This window comes from Zalophus californianus, chromosome 3, assembly GCF_009762305.2.
Source record: "Zalophus californianus isolate mZalCal1 chromosome 3, mZalCal1.pri.v2, whole genome shotgun sequence".
NCBI classification, from domain to species: domain Eukaryota; kingdom Metazoa; phylum Chordata; class Mammalia; order Carnivora; family Otariidae; genus Zalophus; species Zalophus californianus.
The window spans coordinates 60,628,176-60,650,303 of record NC_045597.1 but is presented as its reverse complement, the minus strand read 5'-3'; the positions used below and the strand labels follow the sequence as shown (position 1 = coordinate 60,650,303).

At 46.7% G+C, this 22,128-nt stretch overlaps 1 protein-coding gene across 1 annotated transcript in view; it reads left to right on the top strand.

Annotated features, from left to right (window-relative positions):
• Positions 1 to 21,876, top strand: part of LOC113919726 (guanylate cyclase soluble subunit beta-2-like) — a 68,256-nt gene extending 46,380 nt beyond the window's left edge. Inside the window, exons 14-16 of the mRNA XM_027589346.2 lie at positions 2,723 to 2,874; positions 12,434 to 12,610; positions 21,604 to 21,876. Coding sequence (XP_027445147.2) covers positions 2,723 to 2,874; positions 12,434 to 12,610; positions 21,604 to 21,749 — 475 coding nt within the window. The 3' untranslated portion in view covers positions 21,750 to 21,876. The remainder of the gene's footprint in view (positions 1 to 2,722; positions 2,875 to 12,433; positions 12,611 to 21,603) is intronic.
• The last annotated feature ends 252 nt before the right edge of the window (positions 21,877 to 22,128 follow it).

Below are 22,128 nucleotides of genomic sequence, written 5' to 3'. Positions count from 1 at the left end.
GCAAAGTACAATCATAGGCCAAATCCAGCCTGCTGCTTGTTTTGTAAATAAAGTTTTATTAGAACACAGTCACGCTTTTTAATTTCCTCGTTATCTATGGCTGCTTTCATGTCACAACCCCAGAGTTGAGTAGCTGTGGTGGAGGCTGTATGGCCTGCAAAGCTGAAATTATTTACTACCTGGTCTTTTACAAAAAAAAAAAAAAAAAAAGTGTGCTGACACTTGGTCTAGTAGAAAAAGAAAAAAATACTCGACAAAGAATTATTTTGAAAGCGTGATAAGTACAATGATAAAGATAAGCATAAAACAAGTATTATTTTAGAACTTACCGGAGGCCAGCCGAATTCTGTTCTAAGTTCTTTTACATATGTAAGTTCATTTGCTCTTGCAGCAGCTCTATGAAAATGTACTATTATTATTCTTATCTACAGATGAGAAAAAAAAGGCACAAAAAGGTTAATAACGTGTCCCAGGTCCCAAGTAGGCTAGGAAGGAAAAGAGCCCAGATACAACCCGGGGGTCAGGCTCTGAGGCCCGGCTTTGACCACTGGACTCTTGGGCCTGAGGTAATTTGAGCATGTGTCTTGGGAGCCTAGGCGAGGGTGCCGAACCCAGTAAAGAAATCCTTTGCTGGGGAGGAGATTCCTGAGCTGGATTTTGAACAAGGAGTTCAGAGTAGGAGTTTAGCCAAAGCTGAGGTTTGGGGAGTGAAAAACCAGCAGTACAAGCACAGATTGAGAGTAGGAACAGGGAACTACGAACAATTTAGCTTGCTGGAGTGGAAGACATGAAGCAGAAAGCAGTGGGAGCCGGGTGTTCCCCGTCAAAGAGCAAGGGTGCTCGCTGTAGGTGAAGAAGAGCCCCAGGGAATGTGAGACTGGAGACAGTGGTGGGGTCAGGGTCCTATTTGACGCTGACTCTCAAGACCACGCAAGGGCAGATTCAAGCATCAGGAAATGGGAAAGAGAAGGCCCGTGAGGTATTGGGTTTGAACCGGAGCACTGGTGGTGGGAGTTCAGGAGAAAGTAAAATCAGCTGAGCTTGGTAATTGCTAGAAATGGAGAATGAGAAAGAGGGAAGCGCCTTGAATGTCTCCCAGACCTCCATGCTGGGTGACAGGGACCTGAATCTCACCACCAGAGATAGGACAGCTTCTAGTTCACAGAGGCAGATGATGAATTCAGGCTGGGAAGTGCTGAATTCAAAGGAACTCTGGAGCATCTGAGGTAGAGGTGCCATTACATGGCTGGGTGAAAGTTGGAGTCAGGGTGTTGGCTGGGGATCCCGACTTGGAGAAGGCAACATATAGGTGGCAATTCAGCCATGAGATTGAGGACATCACCTGGGGAAGGATGCAGCGGGAGAAGAATAGTGCAAAGAGCAAACATTTAAGTGGTAGGTGGATGAAGACGAGCCCACGTTAAGAGGCAGGAGAAAAAAGAAGGAACAGGCAGAGTTCGAGCACCCCTTTGGGTATTTTTAGGGAGGAGGAATTGAACAAAAATATCAAAATAGTAACAAGGACAGAAACATATGCACCAGAAGTTTTAGGGACACTATCAGACGCGGCTGTGGTGGAATGAGTTTAAGGATTCAAGGGAGAGAATGTATGGGATTAAAGCAGGAGATAATAAAGTGGGAAGGTTTTTGCTTCTGTTTAGGATGGAAGAGACCTTAGCAGGCTATGGGTTGAGGGGAGGACACAAATGGTGGGAACTGAAGGGAAGGGGCGAGGTGGCTGATGGGGCCAGCCCTTGAGGAGGTGGGAAGGGAGCATAGATCGATCAGGTGCCCTTGCACAAGACATCCTCTGAGTCACCTCATCCTCAGGAGACTGGGGAAAAAGGGAAGCGTGGTCGGGGGCGGGGTGAGAAGCTGTGGGGTCTTGCCTATAAATGGTTACAATTTTATAGAAGAATCACAAAGGTCACAAAGTAGGAGGCACAGCCAGCAACTTGAGAGTGAGGAGGGCAGGTGCCAAGTGGGGGAACTAGAGGAAACCGGTGAAGGTCTGAAATCTCCATGGAACTGGCCAAGGACCAGGGAAGGTCGGTGAATGCCAAGAGCTGGCTGAGGCACCTGACCATGAACTGGAAACATGGCTGGTCTGCATTGTTCTGTGGTTTCTCTCCAACACCTGGCAGCCGCCAGTAAATAAAGGAACAAGCAAACATTTCACAGTTATCCCATAGCTCTGTCTCTTTTCATGGTCCCCTCCCCATACTCTTCTCTTTGGTTCCTTGGCAGCCAGGGGCCATGGAGAAAGCCTGGGGAGTGAGAATGAGCATGACCACATGGGGTAATGGGGTGCTTGGGGAGGATGGAAAGGAGTGCTGATTTCCTAGGAGCCTCCTGTTTCAGAACCGCATGGGGCTGGTGCACACACGGGCAGAGAGGACATGGTTGCTGCAGCGTGCGGGCTGTGGGTATGAGCAGTGTGTTGGAGGGAGGAAAGGAGGGGTAGGGTCACAGGATTTTGGTGGGTCCCCTATGCTCTCACTCTGCCTCTGGCACCCTGTTCAGCGTGTCTGAGCTTCATACTCCTCTCCTTGCCCCACTTAGCAGGACTGGCTAATGTCCTGGGATCACCCTCCCCCCGAGCAATCCTCTGTGTGCCCTGGGACCCAGACTCCTCCTGAATCACCCTCTCCATTGTAGCCAACTCTCAAGTTGCAGACCTGTGATCTTTGATATCTGGTGCATTTCCCCCCCCTCTGTGCAGCGCTCTGGAAAATCAAGGCTTTGAAATAATTGAGAGGGGTGAAATCGAAGTGAAAGGTAAAGGGAAAATGACCACGTACTTCCTGATCCGGAACCTGCATGCCTCAGAGGACGAGATCATGGGCAGACCTCAAAGCCTGCGTGATCGCAAGGGTGAGCATAAAGGAAAAGCCACATCTCAGTGCTGGGATATTTTTTCCACTAAAAACCTTGGATTTGTTTCGTGTGGCCCTTAGTTATGCAGGGTCAGCAAGGGTATCATCCGGTTGCACCCCCTTCCATTTGGTCGAAGCTCCCAAGGATCAGAGCAACCAGGATGAACACTTGCATCCTGGATAGTCTGATGTTCCTTGAGCTGGGCTGGTGGGCCCAGCCTAAAGAGGCCGTCATGCATTCATTTTCAAGGTTCTTTCCTGTCCCAGAAAAGGCCTTTTCCCATCAGCCTCTCCTGTAGCTGGGGGACGATTTTAGAATCTCTCCCTGCTCCTCAGCCTCAGAACGGGCTTTCCTTGCAACCTTCCTCATTTTCTTCTGGCTTCGGAAACTGGGAAGAAGGACAAGATCTGTGACTCACCCAGCTCCAGGAATGACAGGAGAGTGGGTTTTCGGTTAAAACAACCCAGTGCTAAGCCAGCCCAGGGATCACCATTTGGCTCATGTGCTCACACACAGCGGCAGCTGGAGTCCAACGAGGAGGTCTCCATCAGCCGCCCTCCGCCCCACGCGGCCAGGACCCTTAACAGCTGCCTTGGTTGACGCGGGGCGCTGCTGACCCGGAGAGGAGACCCAGAAGCAGGAGGCAAAACTTCCTGAACCCCCAAAGCAAACTGGAGGAGGAAATGGATTCATTTTGACAGGAGCTAATCTTTAGGGGCTCCGGATGCCTGCAAAGGAAAATCTCGAAATCCAGAGATTTCTCATTGCTAATATGTGCAGGATGTCTATTTAGGACACATAAATTATGGTTAGTTTTTTAAAAAGTGAGGCTATACCAGTAAAAAGATAGGTATTAGAAGAACTTTTAGAATTGTTTTCAGAGTGTTTTCGGCACGTTAGTATCCCTGTAAGCTGCGATGGGTTTAGGCCACATTTTAGTGCTGAAGACACTGAGATAGAAAGACATAAATTAAACATTAGAAATAACTTTGGCTAATAAACACCAGAAACCACCCTTAACAGAGTTTTTGGCTTCTGAATTTCTAGGCTCAGGGTGCCTTGCCCACGACATCACCTTCTCCCTCCCCCCAAGGGAGAATTGCTAGAAAGGGATAAGCAATTTCTTTGTTGTCAGAACTAGACAAAGTAAACCCGGAGAGCTGTTTTGCAACCTGATTGTGGGCAAGCGGAGACAGCCCGAGGCTTTAACACCAGGACCGGGCAGAATTCTGCTCAGAAGGTGCACCTAGCTCAAACTGGATTTCACTTTCTCCCGTTCCCCCTGCAGGGGTTCTCAAATGGGAAAGTTTGACAAACAGGATTCTAGAACATGGTGTGGGTCAATAGACTCTAACCCACTTTTCTGAGCTGGAAAAACAAAACAAAACAAAAATAACTGAGAGTAGAGTATGAGTAAGCTTGTCTCAGTTAAAGATCTCAGTATGGACCCTGAGAAAGAGGAGAAAGGGTATGAAAGAGGGGGAGGGGTAGCCCCTTCTGGACCCTAACCAGCTTTTCTGTGCAAGCTGGGAAAAGGCCTACTTTGGGTAGGTAGCCCTCCAGGTATGGCTTATGGTAAAGGAAAGTCACCCACTCCTCTGGGCTGATGTCAGCCCCCCAGCCTGAACTTCTTGGCCAGGACTCTCTGTGCAGAGAAAGGGCACAACCCTGTGTGCAGAACCCACAAAGATCTCTCGGCGTCTTTTCTTTCCATGCTTCTCTCTCCCTTTTCCCCATCAGCCAAGGATCTCCTGCCATAAGCCTCAGCTGTCTGGCCCTGGGGAAGGGAACGTCTGTCCCTCCCATCCCCGCTGCGGTGCAGTGCTGGAGATGGCCCCAAGAACATGACCCCATGAACTTCCAGGGACTGAGGGACTTTGTCCCACGCAGCAAGACGGAGTCTCTCAAAGCCAGTGATGGAGGAGGGGGATACAGAAACACTAATATGCACGCTAATGTTTTTCCCAAATTGGCCTGTTTCCTCAGATGATCTTCCATAGGAGACACACGCTGGCTTTTTTGGGTGATTTGGGGGAGATGTGGGAGGAAGACCAAGAAAATGAATGTGAGCAGATTGGACTGCAGCCAACACTAAACCATGGGTAGACGGCAGTGGGGCAGGGTGCGGGGCCCTCAGCAGTGACCTTCCTGTGCCCTCCTCAGCCCGAGCTCCTCCCCCACCTGGCACGAGAGGACACCCAGGGGGTGACAGGAGCAAGAAGGGACAGCAGCCCGGAGAGCTCTTCCTCAAACCATTCTCCTTTCTCCCCTTTGTTCTCAAAAGCAGTTGCATTTGCTCCTTCATCTCCTTTTTTAATTTTTTTAAATAATTTTTTATTGTTATGTTAATCACCATACATTACATCATTAGTTTTTGATGTAGTGTTCCATGATTCATTGTTTGTGCATAACACCCAGTGCTCCATCCAGAATGTGCCCTCTTTAATACCCATCACCAGGCTAACCCATCCCCCCACCCCCCTCCCCTCTAGAACCCTCAGTTTGTTTATCGGAGTCCATCGTCTCTAATGGTTCGTCTCCCCCTCCGACTTACTCCCCTTCATTCTTCCCCTCCTGCTATCTTCTTCTTCACATATATTGCATTATTTGTTTCAGAGGTACAGATCCGTGATTCATCAGTCTTGTACAATTCACAGTGCTCACCATAGCACATACCCTCCCCAATGTCTATCACCCAGCCACCCCATCCCTCCCACCCCCCACCACTCCAGCAACCCTCAGTTTGTTTCCTGAGATTAAGAATTCCTCATATCAGTGAGGCCATATGATACATGTCTTTCTCTGATTGACTTATTTCACTCAGCATAACACCCTCCAGTTCCATCCACGTCGTTGCAAATGGCAAGATCTCATTCCTTTTGATGGCTGCATAATATTCCATTGTGTATATATACCACCTCTTCTTTATCCATTCATCTGTCGATGGACATCTTGACTCTTTCCACAGATTGGCTATTGTGGACATTGCTGCTATAAACATTGGGGTGCACGTACCCCTTCGGATCCCTACATTTGTATCTTTGGGGTAAATACCCAGTAGTACAATTGCTGGATTGTATGGTAGCTCTATTTTCAACTGTTTGAGGAACCTCCATACTGTTTTCCAGAGGGGTTGCACCAGCTTGCATTCCCACCAACAGTGTAGGAGGGTTCCCCTTTCTCCACATCCCCGCCAACATCTGTCGTTTCCTGACTTGTTAATTTTAGCCATTCTGACGGGTGTGAGGTTTTGATTTGGATTTCCCTGATGCCGAGCGATGCTGAGCACTTTTTCATGTGTCTGTTGGCCATTTGGATGTCTTCTTTGGAAAAATGTCTGTTCATGTCTTCTGCCCATTTCTTGATTGGATTATTTGTTCTTTGGGTGTTGAGTTTGATAAGTTCTTTATAGATTTTGGATACTAGCCCTTTATCTGATATGTCATTTGCAAATATTTTCTCCCATTCTGTCGGTTGTCTTTTGGTTTTGTGGACTGTTTCTTTTGCTGTGCAAAAGCTTTTTATCTTGATGAAATCCCAGTAGTTCATTTTTGCCCTGGCTTCCCTTGCCTTTGGCGATGTTTCTAGGAAGAAGTTGCTATGGCTGAGGTCAAAGAGGTTGCTGCCTGTGTTCTCCTTTAGGATTTTGATGGACTCCTGTCTCACGTTTAGGTCTTTCAACCATTTGGAGTCTACTTTTGTGTGTGGTGTAAGGAAATGGTCCAGTTTCATTCTTCTGCATGTGGCTGTCCAATTTTCCCAACACCATCTGTTGAAGAGACTTTTTTCCATTGGACATTCTTTCCTGCTTTGTCAAAAATGAGTTGACCATAGAGTTGAGGGTCCATTTCTGGGCTCTCTATTCTGTTCCATTGATCTATGTGTCTGTTTTTGTTCCAGTACCATAATGTCTTGATGATGACAGCTTTGTAATATAGCTGGAAGTCCAGAATTGTGATGCCGCCAGCTTTGCTTTTCTTTTTCAATATTCCTCTGGCTATTCGGGGTCTCTTCTGGTTCCATACAAATTTTAGGATTATTTATTCCATTTCTTTGAAAAAAGTGGATGGTATTTTGATGGGGATTGAATTAAATGTGTAGATGGCTCTAGGTAGCACTGACATCTTCACAATGTTTGTTCTTCCAATCCATGAGCATGGAACGTTTTTCCATTTCTTTGTGTCTTCTTCAATTTCTTTCATGAGTATTTTATAGTTTTCTGAGTACAGATCCTTTGCCTCTTTGGTTAAATTTATTCCTAGGTATCTTACGGTTTTGGGTGCAATTGTAAATGGGATCGACTCCTTGATTTGTCTCTCTTCTGTCTTGTTGTTGGTGTATAGGAATGCCACTGATTTCTGTGCGTTGATTTTATATCCTGCTACTTTACTGAATTCCTGTATGAGTTCTAGCAGTTTTGGGGTGGAGTCTTTTGGGTTCTCCACATACAGTATCATATCATCTGCAAAGAGTGAGAGTTTGACTTCCTCTTTGCCGATTTGGATGCCTTTGATTTCTTTTTGTTGTCTGATTGCTGTGGCTAGGGCTTCTAAGACTATGTTGAATAGCAGTGGTGATAGTGGACATCCCTGCCGCGTTCCTGACCTTAGGGGAAAAGCTCTCAGCTTTTCCCCATTGAGAATGATATTTGCTGTAGGTTTTTCATAGATGGCTTTTATGATATTGAGGTATGTACCCTCTATCCCTATACTCTGAAGCGTTTTGATCAAGAAAGGATGCTGTACTTTGTCAAATGCTTTTTCTGCATCTATTGAGAGGATCATATGATTCTTGTTCTTTCTTTTGTTAATGTATTGTATCATGTTGATTGATTTGCGGATGTTGAACCAGCCTTGCAGCCCAGGGATAAATCCCACTTGGTCATGGTGAATAATCCTTTTAATGTACTGTTGGATCCTATTGGCTAGTATTTTGGTGAGAATTTTTGCACCCGTGTTCATCAAGGATATTGGTCTGTAATTCTCCTTTTTGATGGGGTCTTTGTCTGGTTTGGGGATCAAGGTAATGCTGGCCTCATAAAATGAGTTTGGAAGTTTTCCTTCCATTTCTATTTTTTGGAACAGTTTCAGGAGAATAGGTATTAGTTCTTCTTTAAATGTCTGATAGAATTCCCCTGGGAAGCCATCTGGCCCTGGGCTCTTGTTTGTCGGGAGATTTTTGATGAGTGCTTCAGTTTCCTCAGTGGTTATAGGTCTGTTCAGGTTTTCTATTTCTTCCTGGTTCAATTTTGGTAGTTGATACATCTCTAGGAATGCACCCATTTCTTCCAGGTTATCTAATTTGCTGGCATAGAGTTGCTCATAGTATGTTCTTATAATTGTTTGTATTTCTTTGGTGTTGGTTGTGATCTCTCCTCTTTCATTCATGATTTCATTGATTTGGGTCATTTCTCTTCTCTTTTTGATAAGTCTGGCCAGGGGTTTATCAATCTTGTGAATTCTTTCAAAGAACCAGCTCCTAGTTTCGTTGATCTGTTCTACTCTTCTTTGGGTTTCTAGTTCATTGATGTCTGCTCTGATCTTTATTATTTCTCTTCTCCTGCTGGGTTTAGGCTTGATTTGCTATTCTTTCTCCAGCTCCTTTAGGTGTAGGGTTAGGTTGTGTATTTGAGACCTTTCTTGTTTCTTCAGAAAGGCTTGTATTGCTATATACTTTCCTCTTAGGACTGCCTTTGCTGTATCCCAAAGGTTTTGAACAGTTGGTGTTTTCATTTTCATTGGTTTCCATGAATTTTTTAAATTCTTCTTTAATTTCCTGGTGGACCCATTCATTCTTTAGTAGGATGCTCTTTAGCCTCCATGTATTTGAGTTCTTTCCGACTTTCCTCTTGTGATTGAGTTCTAGTTTCAAAGCACTGTGGTCTGAAAATATGCAGGGAATGATCCGAACCTTTTGGTACCGGTTGAGACCTGATTTGTGACCTAGGATGTGATCAATTCTGGAGAATGTTCCATGGGCACTAGAGAAGAATGTGTATTCTGTTGCTTTGGGATGGAATGTTCCGAATATGTCTGTGAAGTCCATTTGGTCCAGTGTGTCATTTAAAGTCTTTATTTCCTTGTTGATCTTTTGCTTAGATGATCTGTCCATTTCAGTCAGGGGGGTGTTAAAGTCCCCCACTATTATTGTATTGTTGTCAATGTGTTTCTTTGCTTTTGTTATTAATTGCCTTATATAATTGGCTGCTCCCACATTAGGGGCATAGATATTTACAAATGTTAGATCTTCTTGTTGGATAGACCCTTTAAGTAGGATATAGTGTCCTTCTTCATCTCTTATTACAGTCTTTGTTTTAAAATCTAATTTGTCTGATATAAGAATTGCCACCCCAGCTTTCTTTTGGTGTCCATTAGCATGGTAAATGGTCTTCCACCCCCTCACTCTCAATCTGGGGGTGTCTTTGGGTCTAAAATGAGTCTCTTGCAGACAGCATATCAATGGGTCTTGTTTTTGAATCCAATCTGATAGCCTGTGTCTTTTGATTGGGGCATTTAGCCCATTTCCATTCAGGGTAACTATTGAAAGGTATGAATTTAGTGCCATTGTATTGCCTGTAAGGTGACTGTTACTGTATATTGTCTGTGTTCCTTTCTGGTCTATGCTGCTTTTAGGCTCTCTTTTTGCTTAGAGGACCTCTTTCAATATTTCTTGTAGGGCTGGTTTTGTGTTTGCAAATTCTTTTAGTTTTTGTTTGTCCTGGAAGCTTTTTATCTCTCCTTCTATTTTCAATGATAGCCTAGCTGGATATAGTATTCTTGGCTGCATATTTTTCTCGTTTAGTGCTCTGAAGATATCATGCCAGTCCTTTCTGGCCTGCCAGGTCTCTGTGGATAGGTCTGTTGCCAATCTAATGTTTCTACCATTGTAGGTTACATATCTCTTCTCCCGAGCTGCTTTCAGGATTTTCTCTTTGTCTCTGAGACTCGTAAGTTTTACTATTAGATGTCGGGGTGTTGACCTATTTTTATTGATTTTGAGAGGGGTTCTCTGTGCCTCCTGGATTTTGATGCCTGTTTCCTTCCCCACATTAGGGAAGTTCTCTGCTATTATTTGCTCCAATATACCTTCTGCTCCTCTCTCTCTTTCTTCTTCTTCTGGGATCCCAATTATTCTAATGTTGTTGTTTCATCTTATCGTATCGCTTATCTCTCGATTTCTGCCCTCGTGATCCTGTAGTTGTTTCTCTCTCTTTTTCTCAGCCTCTTTATTTTCCATCATTTGGTCTTCTATATTGCTGATTCTTTCTTCTGCCTCATTTATCCTAGCTGTTAGTGCCCCCATTTTTTATTGCACCTCATTAATAGCCTTTTTGATTTCGACTTGGTTAGATTTTTAGTTCTTTTATTTGTCCAGAAAGGGTTTCTCTAATAACTTCCACACTTTCTTCAAGCCCAGCTAGTATCTTTAAAAGCATGATTCTGAACTCTAGGTCCAACATCGTACTACTGTCAGTATTGAGTAGGTCCCTGGCAGACGGTACTACCTCTTGTTCTTTTTGCTGAGGTGATTTTTTTCATCTTGTCATTTTGTCCAGAGGAGAACAGATGAATGAGAGAACAGAATGCTAACAGGTTAACAACGTCTCCAGCAAATATACTCTATAGAAATCAGAAAAGACCTGAAACCAGGGGACAAGAAAGGGAAAGAAAGAAGAGGAAAAAAAAAAGGAAAAAGGAAAAGATAAAAAAAAAAACCAGAATATGATCAAATATGATCAGGCTAGTGCATAGATCAGTGCCACACACTAGCTTTTGGGCATATTTTGGTCTGTTAGAAGAAAGTGCCTGCTAAAATTTTAAGGGAAGAAACACATATATGTACAAAATAAGGGTTGATACAATGAAGGGATGGCAGATGACTGTAAAGATGAAAATTATAAAAGATTTTATAAAAGGAATTGATAAGATAAGTTGTTTTTAAAAAGAAAGAAGATTTAAAAAGAAAAAAGAAAAAAAAGAAAAAAAAAGGGAGAGAATGTGATCAGGGAGTAGACTAGAACAAAGCCATACACTAGTGATTTAGGGTATATTTTGATTTGTTAGGAGAAATTGTATCTCAAAATTTTAAAGAGAGAACAACTTATATATATATGCCAAAAATAAGGGTAACTACTATGAAGGGATAAAAATATGACTCTAAAAATGAAAAATAAAAAAATCTTTTTTTTTAAAAAGGGATTGATAAGGTGTTGTTTGAAAAAGGGAAAAAGAAAAATTCAAAAAAAAACGTTAAAAAATAACTTTGAAAAACTAATGCATTATGGTGAAAAAGCCATGAATTCTATGTGCAGTATTCCCTTAGCGCTGGAGTTCTCCCGTTCTCCTTGATCGGTAAACTTGGTCTTGGCTGGCTGTTCGTGCTGATCTTCTGGGGGAGGGGCCTGTTGCCATGGTTCCCAAATGTCTTTGCCGGAGGCGGAATTGCCCCGTCCCTGAGGGTCCGGGCTAAGCAAGCTGCTCCGGTTTGCTCTCCGGAGCTTTTGTTCCCTGCAAGCTCTTGGTACAGCTTTGGAGGACCAGGGTGAGAATGGTGGCCTCCCAATCTCCGCCCGTAGGAGCTGAGAACTTGGGGCCCCGCTCCTCAGTGCGCCCCCAGAGAAAAGCTGTCAATCCTGTGTCCCCGGTCTCCGGCCGCACTGCGTGCTCACCCGGCCTGTGACCGAGCGTTTCTATCTCTGGCACCCGACCCCGTGTGGAGTCTCCAAACCCAGCAGATCCCTGCGGTGCGTTCCCGCGCTGCTCCTCCCGGGGGAGGAAGGGGAGTCTCCCCAGCTCTGCCGCTTGTTGGGTCCCTGCTGGAGGAGCAGTGGCCCGACTGGGCCGCGGATCACAGTTTATGGCAACCCCGGGCTGAGAGCCTGCGCCTCGGCTCCGTCTCTGCAGCCGGCTTCCCCGCTCCGATACCTGGGAGCTCTGCCGCACTCAGGCACCCCCGGTCTTTAGTGACCCCGAGGGTCCTGAGACCACACTGACCCGTGAGGGTTCCACCCCCCGCTTAGCCACTGGAGCGACGTCCCTCAGCGGAGCCGACTTCTAAAAGTTCCGATTTTGTGCTCGCGGCTCTAGCGCTTGCCAGAAGCGCCGACGGAGGCTCCCTCCCCTGCCGTCTATCCTCCCGAATATCGCCTCGGATTCACTTCTCCGCACGTCCTACCTTCCAGAAAGTGGTCGCTTTTCTGTTCAGAGTGTTGTTACTCTTCTTATCTTCGATTTCCTGTTGAGTTTGTAGGTGGTCAGAATGGTTTGATCCCTATTCAGCTGAATTCCTGAAACCAGACGAAATCCAGGTCTCCTACTCCTCCTCCATCTTGCTCCGCCCTGCTCCTTCATCTTCTAACTGGTGAAGGCATTAGACATGCTCAATGTCCTGTGGTCTCCCCAGCACTGTCCGGTTGGTCCTTCACATGGTGGGCACCTGAGGAGATACCCAAGGGGTGGCTGATGTTCAGAGGCATCAAATAAGGGCCCCCCACCTCTGCAGCTCATGAAGCTGGCTGGACATTCTCACTTTTCTTTCCCCACATGCTTGTTTGCAGAGGCAAGTGCTCAAGGAAGTCAAGACAGCAGGACTGTTGCCATCATGCGGTACGAGCACAGTGAGCTGCGGTCCCCGAGGAGTGACAAGGCAGACGGTGAATACATCGACCATCACACCCCCCCCAGCACTGTGGTGCATGGAGGGAGAATCGCTGGGTTCAGATGTGTGGTTCATGGTGAGTGGCAAGGAGCCAGAGGGGAACAAGTGGGGTTCGGGGTCCTGGGGCAGGATGCTTCTGATGGTTGCTCATTGCATTTTGAATACAACCCACCCACCTCCACACCCCAAGTGTGCTGGGGGGCCCTCATTCTGGAAGGGTTCTCTATGCCCCCCTCCAAAAGAATGTTTAATACTCAGAAAAACGTATTGGTTTCCAGGTACCAGGGTACCCATGGTACCCATGAAACAAAGTTTGTCTGGACATCATGCCCCCACAGCACACCACCTGTGAATAAGGAGTGCCAGAGATTTCTGCACTGTTCCCATCACAGGGTGCTTCAGAGAGACCTCAGGGCAGGGGTAATAAAGTACAGGCCCAGTGACTCTCTTCTCTGTCCCCGAAGGCGGTAGGAATGGGAGGTTTCCCTCAATCCACAGCTACTCTTTACGGCCCTGGTGAGCCATTCGGCTTCCTCGAGAGCCATTCACAGCACGGACACCCCCGGGTTTTAAGGATAGGGACACAGAGCGGTGATGAAGGACCAGGGATGGGCCTGCAGAAGGAAGTGCTTTCGTGGCAGCCCCCCATCCCCAACTTGTCCTCTCTGGCTTTGGGCAGCCACTGCCACCCTCTTGTTTCCTGGAAGCCTCATGTGAACGGGTCCGGAGGGCATTAAGCTTTCAAGGCAAGGCAGCAGTGTCTGTCTGTTAAAGAGTTTAGCTCTAGTTATTTTTATTAGACAGTATCTTTTGAGTGTTGCCTGAGCCCTTGGCATTGGGTGCTGTCCCGATGCCTGAAGACTTCCCTCTAGCTCAATCCCAGAATCTGAGGTCGAGGGAATGATCAGCACCCTTCCATTCAATTCTGAGGGGAGACAGGGTAAAACGTCCCTTACTTGGATTGGGGCTCTGGGGGAATCTTGGACTCTGGGGCATGACTTTCCACCATTACTCAGAGGCACTGCCCTCCCCGCCCCACGGCCTCCCTTCCTACAACTGCATGTTTCTGAGTGACGTTCGATCTTTGATGTTATTACAGTATGGGATTGTAATGTTCATCTTACATATGGGATTGTAATGTTCATAGGTTCATTCAACGGCATCTCTTGGAAAACTGTTGATGCTCCAGGGAAACAGAGAGTGGAGGCCAGGCCCTAGGTTGGGATCTGTCAGTGCGTGCTGAACTAAAGCCATGAATCCCTGCCTCATACAGCCTGCATTTTAGTAGTGGCAGACAGACAACATGCAGCAAAATAAATAAGATTACTTTAGGTAGTGACAAACATTGGGAAGAAAATAAAGAACTGAGTGATAGAGAAGAGGGCCAGTGAAGTCTTCTTTGCGGCCGCAGCATTTGAGCTGAAGTGTGCAGGAAGGACCAAGGCTGGCCATGAGGCTACCACGGGCGCTTCCAGACAGCGCCATGGCTGAAGGCAAACATGAGCTTGGCAAGTTCAAAGAAGACTAAGAAGGCCACTGTGTCTAAAGAGGGGTGGACGAGGAAGGGACCAGTAGGGGAGGAAGTCAGAGTGGTCTTGAGCTTTCCTAGCCCCATACAGAAAGTCTGAGCATAAGTAAGGGGCAAGGCAGGGCGCTGCTGGGCTCCATGAGAATGTTCCCCAGGAGAAGGTCTCTGGCACTTGCGTTCCGAAATGACTGCCCCACAAACAGCTCAGGATGGGAGGTCTAAGAACTCTTTGTGCTCCAAGAAGGTGAACAAACTCATTTTTCAAACTTGTGCTACATGGGGATCCCTCCACAGAAGAAACCAACAGGTCTGGGCCAGGCTGGCCTTCCTGCTTAAAAAGGAGACAGAAGTTTCTTAGGTAGGCCCCTGATTCCATAATCTCCTCCAGCTGCTGCTTTCTTGGGCATAAACCAGCATCAACAACTACAGGAGGAGAAACTGAGGCCACTTCAGTTTGGGGGGTGAAAACGGGATGGGTAGAGAACAGGCATTTGTTGGGCAACTAGCTAGTGCTGGGCATTTTACCCACTTTTATCTCATCTGATACAACAGTCCCTTGACTATTCCCATAACAGAGGTAAGAAACTTGAAGTTCACAAAGGTGATAGAATTTAGACGAAGTCCCACAAGTAGTAAGTGGAAGAAGTAGAACTGCATCTTTGTGCTTGTTTGTCTCAGGCAGCCCGTGTCCATGTGAGCAATGGACAAAAGGCCTTCAGTTTCCCCAGGTGGTAGACTGCTGCGTGTGGACCTCCGGGCTTCACGGTGGCTCCGCCATGTTTCTCTCAGATCCTCTGGGCCCCAGCTGAACAGCTTTCTGGTTGGTGGGTGTGATCAGCAGGCGCATTTGTGAGGACCAGCTCATACCCTGAGGGGATATGATAAACTGTGGTGTGAGCCAGATGTTTGGAAATGAGGACAAAGCCAGCCAGGCCACTGGACCTCACTCTGGCTACCCAAACTCAGACCTACCAAATCAGAAATTGCTTTTCACAGCTTCCCCAGAGAATTTGAGTTTGGATTTACCATGACACAGGCTTCTTCCTTATCTGTGATGATTGGCACCAGACCTAGAATTTCACCTTGAAGGATTTGGGACACCTGCTCCCAGGGCCTGCCTTGTCCTTGTGATGTAGGTGTCAGTTCTTGTAGGTTTGGGGCTACAACTGATAATGTTGTGCTTAGCTCTGAGGTAGGGGAGGGCTGCCAGAGGGTCTCTGCAGGAGCCCCTACTCTCACCTCCAGCCTTGGGGCCATCCCACCTGGCCCCTCTGTGGGCCCCGTGCTTCCACTAGTAGCCAAAACCTGCCAGGACCCCGAAGATTAGGTTGCTGGCTCTTCCTACCTCCGAGATCTGCATGTTTCCCCACCTCTAGGCAGTCAGGAGGACATTCAAGGCTCACCTCATTGATCACATCTGCCATCAACCTCACCAGGTTGTCAACTGGTTGCCAAACTTAGGATCGCTTTCCAGGGGCGTGCATTTCCATCTGACTTGGCTCCCAGATGTGGGAAGCAGGCGCTCCCCCTGTGTCCCCCTCCCCTGTGAGGACCACCACTCCTGAAAAATATCTTACGGGCCTCAGCAGCACACGGAGCTGCAGAGGCCAGGCGTGAACCACAAAGACCCCTCTCTGAGGGCCAGCTGAGATGTGATGCTCACCCCTTCCCTTGGCCCTCTTTCAAAGCGGGGAGCTCACTGAATCTCTGTGGGGCCCAGCCAAAGTGTCTGCCCTGGCAATAGGAAACACTCCAGCAGGACCCAGGCCTGCAGGCTGCACCCAGGACCTCATTTGCACTTCAATAACATGCTTTTCTTTTACTCAACTATGGATTTGGGTGTTAGATGTGTCAGTGGAGAGACTCCCTGGTGCAATTAAACGGGAGTATTGAGCCGGAGAGAAATCAGTGTGTGTTGACTCAGATATTTGAGCAACCACCTTTCAGTATTGACTAAAAAATTGGCCTTCCAGCTGTCCCTGCTGGCAGGCTCTTCTGGCATCTCATCAGACCCCTGTTAATGTGTTTTTCAAATTTCAGCTTGCTTCAACTTGTCTCCTAACTGATTCTCCCGACAATTAGAATAATGGGTTCCAGGCTGACCTGCATGCAGCACTTAGGCACGCAGCCCAGGCTCCTCTCTGGAGGTGACCCCTTCTTATAAATCAGTCCAAGGGGGTCCACTTGCCGGGTTCATGGCAGGTTAAGTCGGTTTGGAGGACTTTGTACACCCACTCCTAATTGTTCCTCTGGAGCATGTTAGTGGCAGGGGTCTCTCTCTGAGTTCAGTGGTCTACCTGCTGGGGGCTTTGCCGATTCCCTCAAATCTGACTCACCCTTCCCGACAGGAGGAACTTCCCCACCCTGAGCAATCCCCCTAGGGAGGGAGTCTTGCATAAGGTTGTGGTCACTTAATTGGCAGGTCCTTGCCCCTCACTTTGCAGAGTCTTGACAATACAAGTGCCTTTCCCAGACGTGTCCAGTGAGCTGGGGCCCAGCTGGTTCGGAGCCAGGCTAAGGAGCCTGGGCCTGTATTCCTGGCCCCCAGGCCTTTCAGCGGCAGCCTTTCTGAGCCTTCGTAAGCATGGCCGTCAAATCTTCCTGACCTTTTCTACTCGGGGCTGACGAATGGCACAGTTGTTCTGTTTGTTTTTGCTAGAGGACTGGTATTCATATTTATTTATTAATATGCAAGTATAGTTGGCACACAATGCCACATCAGTTTCAGGTGCACTACACAGTGATCGGACAAGTGTCTATGTTATGCTGTGCTCACCACCACGTAGCTGCCATCTATGACCAGGCAGTGTTCTTAGGGTACCACTGACTATATTCCTATGCTCTGCCTCTTATCCCCGAGGCATAGCTGTTTTTAACCTCAGGCTTTCTAGAAGTTGAGCTGTTAACCCAACAATGTTCTGTAGAAGGAAGATCCTGGGAAGTATGAACGAACTCTTGGCAAATGAGGGGTTTACTAATGGAAGAACATCGTCAGTGTTAGGGCTGGCCTCTCAAGTCCTTTGTTGTCAGCCTTGCTATCATCGACCGGGATGTGGCACATCAGGAGCCAGTCGGCATGGGAAGGCAGTGGGTGGCAAGGCATCAGACTCAGATGGCTGGGCCTCACCCCAGAAGTGACTCAGTAGGCTGGGGGTGGGGGTGTCTTTCAACTTTGATTTATTAACCATCTCCAAAGGGTTTTCTGATGAGCTGCCAGGCTAGGGGACCACCATCATGGTGGAATGAGAATTAGCTTAAAATCGGAATTCCTGGGCCTGTGTCCACGGCCTGGCTCCCAGTAACCAGCTGTGTCACTTTGGGCAAGTCCTCTTTGCTTCATTTTCTCAAACTGAAAGGAGACTGCCTGCTTTACCCAGTCACTTTGAGGAATATATGAGATGCTATGTATTATCTGGAAACTGTAAAGTGCAGAAGACATGTCCTGTATGCCAACCGCTTCGTCAATTAGGGACCCTATGGTGGGGAATTCACTCACTTAACAAATATGTGATGGCAGGAACAGATGGATCAAGGATGTGGCCTCTGCTCTGGTCTCTGGAGAATGCAGGGGCTTCTGGAAGCTGGAGATCTGGTTCCTCCAGGTCATGGACTCTTTTGCCCATGGATAGAAATAGGAGACAAGGGGGAGGGTGATTCTAGAATGGCAGCCACCCTCACCAAACCTGGAGACCCCATTGCACCACTTGTATAACTAGGATAAAATTCTCTCCCTGGTGGAGTTTCCCCCAAAAAGATCACTTCTAGAATTCGTGGCCCCTTTCTCTGTTCACACCTACAAACGGTATGGTGTGGCCAGCCTGACCTTCCCCGCAGAGCAGGTGGATTCATTGGAAAATAAATCCAGATGGAACCAAGTGGGAGGAGATAAAGTGTTTCTGCACACATGGAGACCATTAAGAGTAAAGACCAGGGAGGGTGAAGGGTGAGAGGTACAGGTGGCGGTGGGGGGGGACCCCCAATGGCAGGCCCCATGTGGGAGGCACCCAAATGGGGTGAAGTCTTGAGGACGACTGAGAAGACCCAACAGAGAGTCAGACTTCAGGTTCAAGCCAAAAGCCCCACCCCCATCATGGAAAATCAGTACTGAAATCAAGACTCAGTTTCCCACATCTTATTCTATCTAGGAGGTTAGATACAGATGAGGAACGCAGACAAGGAATTATTGCCATCACAAATGTAAGAATTCCTTCTGATTACCCCATGTCATACCCTTTATGACTCATAGAGTCCAGTATGTAATGACCAGCCAGTGACCCAAACAAAGTACACGTATATTTCCCAAGGCAGCAACATTTCCCCAAACTCCTCTTTGTTCTCACTGCTGCGCTATGGCATCCCCCAATTTGGCATTTGACAACACTGCACAAGCAATGGTTGTTTTCCAAACAGGGGAAGATGTCTTCTACAACCACTTAATTCATTTTTAATAGCTATCGAAGTGGGTTTCTGTGCTGCTTTTAATTCTTTCCTGGGCTGTGTTGGTTTGCTCAACTGAAGATTGTTTGTTCATTTATAATATAGAAGAAATATTGAATTATTATTACTATCTTAAAACCAGAAAGTGCAGACAAATTCAGAAGAAGAAAGCAAAAGCACCCGTAATTCCATCACCTGGAGAGACTACTACCGAATTTTGGGGGCCTAACTGCCAAACTTATGTACGTGAGGGTCCCATGGTGCATGTGTATACATGTATGCTTCTCCTTACAAAACTGGGCTTGTCACACATACACTGTTTTGTAGCTTGGGAGGTCATGAATTTCTTTCATTTGAACATTTAAGCACATTTCAAAACAGAAGAGGGAAATTTTAAGAAGACATAATGTGCCCGACATGGTATAGTTGTTTCCCACATGACTTACGCTGTTTGCTGCATACCAAAAGTCACATTTTGCATCGCATCGAGTGGAAACTCCAATTATTTTGTGCTTCTGCAAATTTGTAATACATCTGTGATGTCCCTGATGTTCCGTGAGTCCTAGAGTTGCCTGTGAATTTTCCAAGAAAGACTAACCGAGTTCAACCTGAGTTTTGGTGTGTAGATGATTTCATGTATCTAGATATCAGTAGTCCATGGACGATGTACATTGGAATTCTCAATCAGAAAACTTAGTTAGCCATGACACTACCTTTTCCAACTATGCACAATGAGCATTAACTGTAGCAAGATGATGGTACTAATAGGCAGTCCTTGGGGGTTGTGAGCAATGGTCTTATAAGAGCAAAAGATGATGAGTGAGAATTCATCTCCAGCAAACAAGGAAATTCTTCCACCATCTGGAGTGTGGAACTGGACTGGGGTAAAATGTTGAATATATATGTGTAGAAATTCCAGGAGAGTCTTGCAATTCCATACTGATCAAGTCTCGTTGGAATTGTCAGGCAGCATTGGCTCAAATTGACGAGGTTGTGTTTGGCCCGTTAGCTTTCAATAATTCTGTCTCAATTCTCCCAACACAATGCTAGCTGGCCATTTTTTTCTCCTTGTCCATCAGGGAGTTTTTTCTCATGGACAGAAAAAAAAGAGGAAGATGAGTTTAATAAAAGTGCAAGGGAGCCATAGGCAGAAATGGAGGAGAAGGAGCACCACAGTGAAGACACAAGCGAGAAAAAACAAAAAACAAAAAACAAAAAACAAACCCCAAAAAACAGCCTAGTTAGAAGAGAGAAAAACATGCCATGGGAGAAAGAGACACAAAGTGGGTCAGGGAGGGAGGGAGTATGTTGAAAACTTTTTGAGAAGAGAAATTAGAAGGAAGGAAAACACGAGAAAGTGTTGAATAACAGGGAGGCTAAAGGGTCTGTGAGATATTCTTTCCTAGTGTTGAGTTTACTTCCAAAATTTTTTCTGAGAGGTAAAGCCAGAAAATAGATGAGTTGTCTTCGCTACACAGGAATTATGGTGCTTTCTGGAAGCAGGAGCACATCAGACACAGAGCCTGCCTGTGGATAGCTAAAGAAAAAGATTTCCTTTGCTGGAATCCCTTATTTTAGCAACTCCAACCCCTTCTGGTTCGGTTTGTATTTTTGTTAGGGTGACCCCCACTTCTGGTACAATTCCAAAGACACAAACCACATTTTGGCACTCACAATACTATCTTGTAGAGATTTTCTCTTATAGGTTCTCATAACATCTCTATGAGTTGTGTGGGAGGCAGATGTATTGCATAGTTATCTTTTTACATCTGGAGAAACTGAGGCATGAGCTGAATATTCCATATGAAACATCACCCAGAGTTGCCCCAGTGAGCTGGTTCTAGGTGCCCCCACGATCTCCCTCCTTGTATGCTCCAGGCTCCTCTCCCAAATTCTCACCTCATCCTGGGCCAGGGACAGGGGAGAGAGACTGGGGACAGGCCCAGTAGCCCCAATTTTTTCACATGCATATCACCCCTATGTTCCTTCATGACTAGTACCTTAGCAAATTATTTGTGCTGAGAACTACCCATTGCTTTTAGGATCTGAAAACAAGGTTAATCACTGATCCAGGTTCAGGAAGACGTCTGAAGTGCTAACAGTCCCTTCTGGTGAAAGAAGTCATTCATTAATTTGGGAACAGAAGGCTGAAGTGAGGCGCTCCTCCTGCATTCCTGATTTCTAGAGCACTAGAGCCGCAAATCTATTACGTGACCCATTCTGAACTCAAATGTCTCTGGAACAATGATTAGTGTAAAAAAAAAAAAAAAGAAAAAAAAGAAAGAAAGAAAGAAAGCAAAGAAACAGGAATGACATATGACTTGAAAATCTTAGATGCTAACCTTTCCAAATGAAACCACAGGGAGAGCAGGATGAGCTGGAGATGGTCTTCCATCAGCCGCCTTCTTTCCATTCCTTCTCTGAGTCCTGCTCCCTCCCTCCTTCCTTGCGTGGCTCATTCCTAGAGGTAGTTCTTTTCCAGTGCCTTCTCTCTGGGCTCCCTTCCATACTTAGAAATAAGAACGGGCATCTCTGAGGTCGTACTCTGTGTTATCATCGTGTTAATCACTTTCTGTAAATCACCTGATTTACTTACTACCACAACCCTGGGAGGTAGGTGTAATCATCATCTCCCCACTTTTCAGATGAGGACAAACGAGGCCCAGAGGGGTTAACAAGGAACTGTGGCCACGCCGGGTGTGAACCCCGGCCTGTATGATTCTAATGCTCGGACCTCACAGACAGGCACAGGGCCAGCAAAGTCTGGAGGCTTGGGGCTGTTCTGTGAGTTATGCACAAGTAAAGAGCTGGTATGTGACCAACAAGAGGACACAAGGTAGGATGAAAGAAATACAACAGCAACACTTAGTTAAGCCACAACACGACCTTTTCCAACTATGGAAGTAGTTGGTCTGTATGGGCTTTTCCAGCCTCGGTTCCGAAGACGTTCTCCTGCGCAGGAGGTAGGTGAGTAGGAGGTGGGAGAGGAAGCCCAGAGGGGCCGCACCGTGTTTGCGGGGGCCTGGCTCAGACAGAAACCCCCTGACCACAGAGAGACCAGTCTGAAGCTCGACTGATGTGCTCACCTCATTGTCTTGTTTCAGCTTCTGAGGGATCGACACCTGAAGGGGGTTCAGTGGCAGGACAGGACTCCGTGGAGGTGGCTGGCAGACGACGGTCTTCAGATTGGACGGGGACACCTCACTTCCCTGATGATGCTCTGCCGTCTGCTTTCTGTCTCCTGTTGTAACACAGGGAAAACGAACCCCCCCGGCTTCATTTGTCCCCTTCTCAGTTTTATGGAGATAAAAGTAACTTTTCATCTCTCAGCTCAAAACGTCTTAAGCTGCGTCTCTTCCTCATGGTCCCTTTGAGAGTAAAAGTCTAGAAATGAAACACAATTCTGACAAGTTTGGAAAATGTGCTTTTACAATTCACAGTTCAAAGCCACCCCCCCCTCCCCCCGGAGACTGAGCCTTGTTTGTTCCCACAGATGAGAAGTTCGGCCGTGGGGCCTCTTTCTGTTTTCTCCTAACACGGGCGAATGGCTTTCATGCTCTCATCACTATGGTTCCACTGAATCTTCGCCTCTGAGCAAAAGCCCCAGTGGCCAACTTCAGAGGACACCC